The following is a 1655-nucleotide window of genomic DNA, read 5'->3' on the forward strand; positions in this document are numbered from 1 at the left end:
AAACTATATCTCAAGTATCATCTCCTCGAGAAGAATTCAATTTCTTCTTTTTCTTTTCGTTCCCAAATATCCCCACACCCAATAACACACGAATCTCTCCTGAATTATCCCATTAAAGATTCCTCTCGTGATAAATATAATAGAATCAAATATGCATCATCTAAATCGTGGATCCCTGTACACGAAAGAAGGAAAACGATGGATTTGAATTTGCAACAATAATTTATTAAATAAAGAGTATACAGTGGAGGAGAGGAGGAAGGCAGATATTTTACAAAAGTCGCGGCGATGAATACACGAGGGGTGCGTTTACGATTGCGCGTGCGCCGAGTAAGCGAGATCCTGCGCGAAATCATGCGACAATGGCTGCTCGTCGAAGGATCTGTACTGAGCCTGGTACTCCCACGGCCCGTGCGCCGTCAACGATGCGCCGTGGCTGTCGGCCGCGATCTTTTTGCACAGCTGGAAGATCGCCATTCCGACCGAGACGATGAAGCTGAAGAAGGAGAGTTGAAGAGCGTTCCAAGCCTTCAGCCCGAGGACGCCGATCGCCAGCGGGATCAGCGTCATCGCCTTGAGAAGGACGAACACCAGAATCGGGATGACCACCTTCTTCAGCTTGGACTTGCGGGCCTCCTCGACGGCGCGGCCCTGGCCGAACTTCACGTCGAAAGTGAGCTGGTCGTCGTCGATGTTCCTCGCGCTCACCTTCACCGACGAGTCCATCGGCAGTTTGAAGGTCACGTCGTGAGAGGTCAAGTAGGTGTGCACGTTGTCCAGGAAGGAGCCCTCGCCACGACCGGACACCTCCTCGGCCGGATACGAGTTGCGAGTCACCTCCACGGTTTCGGATACCTGCGTGATTGTAAAAGATTACTGTGAAACGAAAGTGATAAATTTTGCTCGAGAACAAGCTCTCGGTGCCCAACTTTCGATCGATCCTTGACAGCCTCGAAGGAGAGACACTTGCCTTGAAGCTGTCCTTGCGGAAGATCTGGTCGAGGAGGTTGAGGACCTTGAACTTCATGCAAGAGACCTCGTCGTTCTTCTGCGCGCACTCGATCTTCGTCTGGTCGACCATCTGATCCATGCTGCTGCCCTTCCAGAGCTCGTTCTTCGCGGGCTGGGCCGCCGCAAGGGCCAGGAGGGAGCACAACGCGAGCAACAGCTTCATGGTTCAACTCCTACAGAGTTAATCGAGTTTCAATTGTATCCTTGTGGAGGATGGGAACGACGACGATTGCACGACGACTGTTGCCAATGGGTTGGGCACCAGGCTATTTATACGGAGACCCCGGCCGTCGTTCCGTCGGACGTTCGTCGAGTAGCGGAGCACCCGAGTACCGCGCCTCCCACTTCCATCCGGCCACCAATTTTCTTTTCGTTCAGTATGGTGTTCGATTATCGAGGCCTCGCGCCTCGCGCGTGACGGGAATCCGAAGGGGGAGTCGCGCAAAGCCGAAAGAAAGCACCTCGTGAACGGTGTCGAACGCGGGAGGCTCGCGTGACGGATTATTCTTCCGTCGTGCCGATTGCTAAGTTGATTTCTATCAATGATTTCGATGCTAGCATTTACTTTCTACCATTAGGCTTCGTGGATATTTAGATTCGATCGAATCGTTTCACCTTCGCCTTTCTCAGGGGGTATGGGTTTG

At 52.4% G+C, this 1655-nt stretch overlaps 1 protein-coding gene across 1 annotated transcript; it reads right to left on the minus strand.

The window, feature by feature from the left end:
- Nucleotides 1–203: 203 nt before the first annotated feature.
- Osi19 (DUF1676 domain-containing protein Osi19) lies at nucleotides 204–1244 on the minus strand. The gene is made up of 2 exons (XM_012489969.3): nucleotides 971–1244; nucleotides 204–855 (listed from the first exon to the last, which is right to left on the minus strand). Exons 1-2 carry the CDS (start codon nucleotides 1172–1174, stop codon nucleotides 310–312), a joined length of 750 nt encoding a protein of 249 aa, XP_012345423.1. The 5' UTR covers nucleotides 1175–1244; the 3' UTR covers nucleotides 204–309.
- Between the last annotated feature and the right edge of the window lie 411 nt (nucleotides 1245–1655).

Source organism: Apis florea, unplaced genomic scaffold (genome assembly GCF_048593485.1).
Source record: "Apis florea isolate Af1SG1 unplaced genomic scaffold, ASM4859348v1 contig_2272_pilon, whole genome shotgun sequence".
Classification (NCBI taxonomy): Eukaryota; Metazoa; Arthropoda; class Insecta; order Hymenoptera; family Apidae; genus Apis; species Apis florea.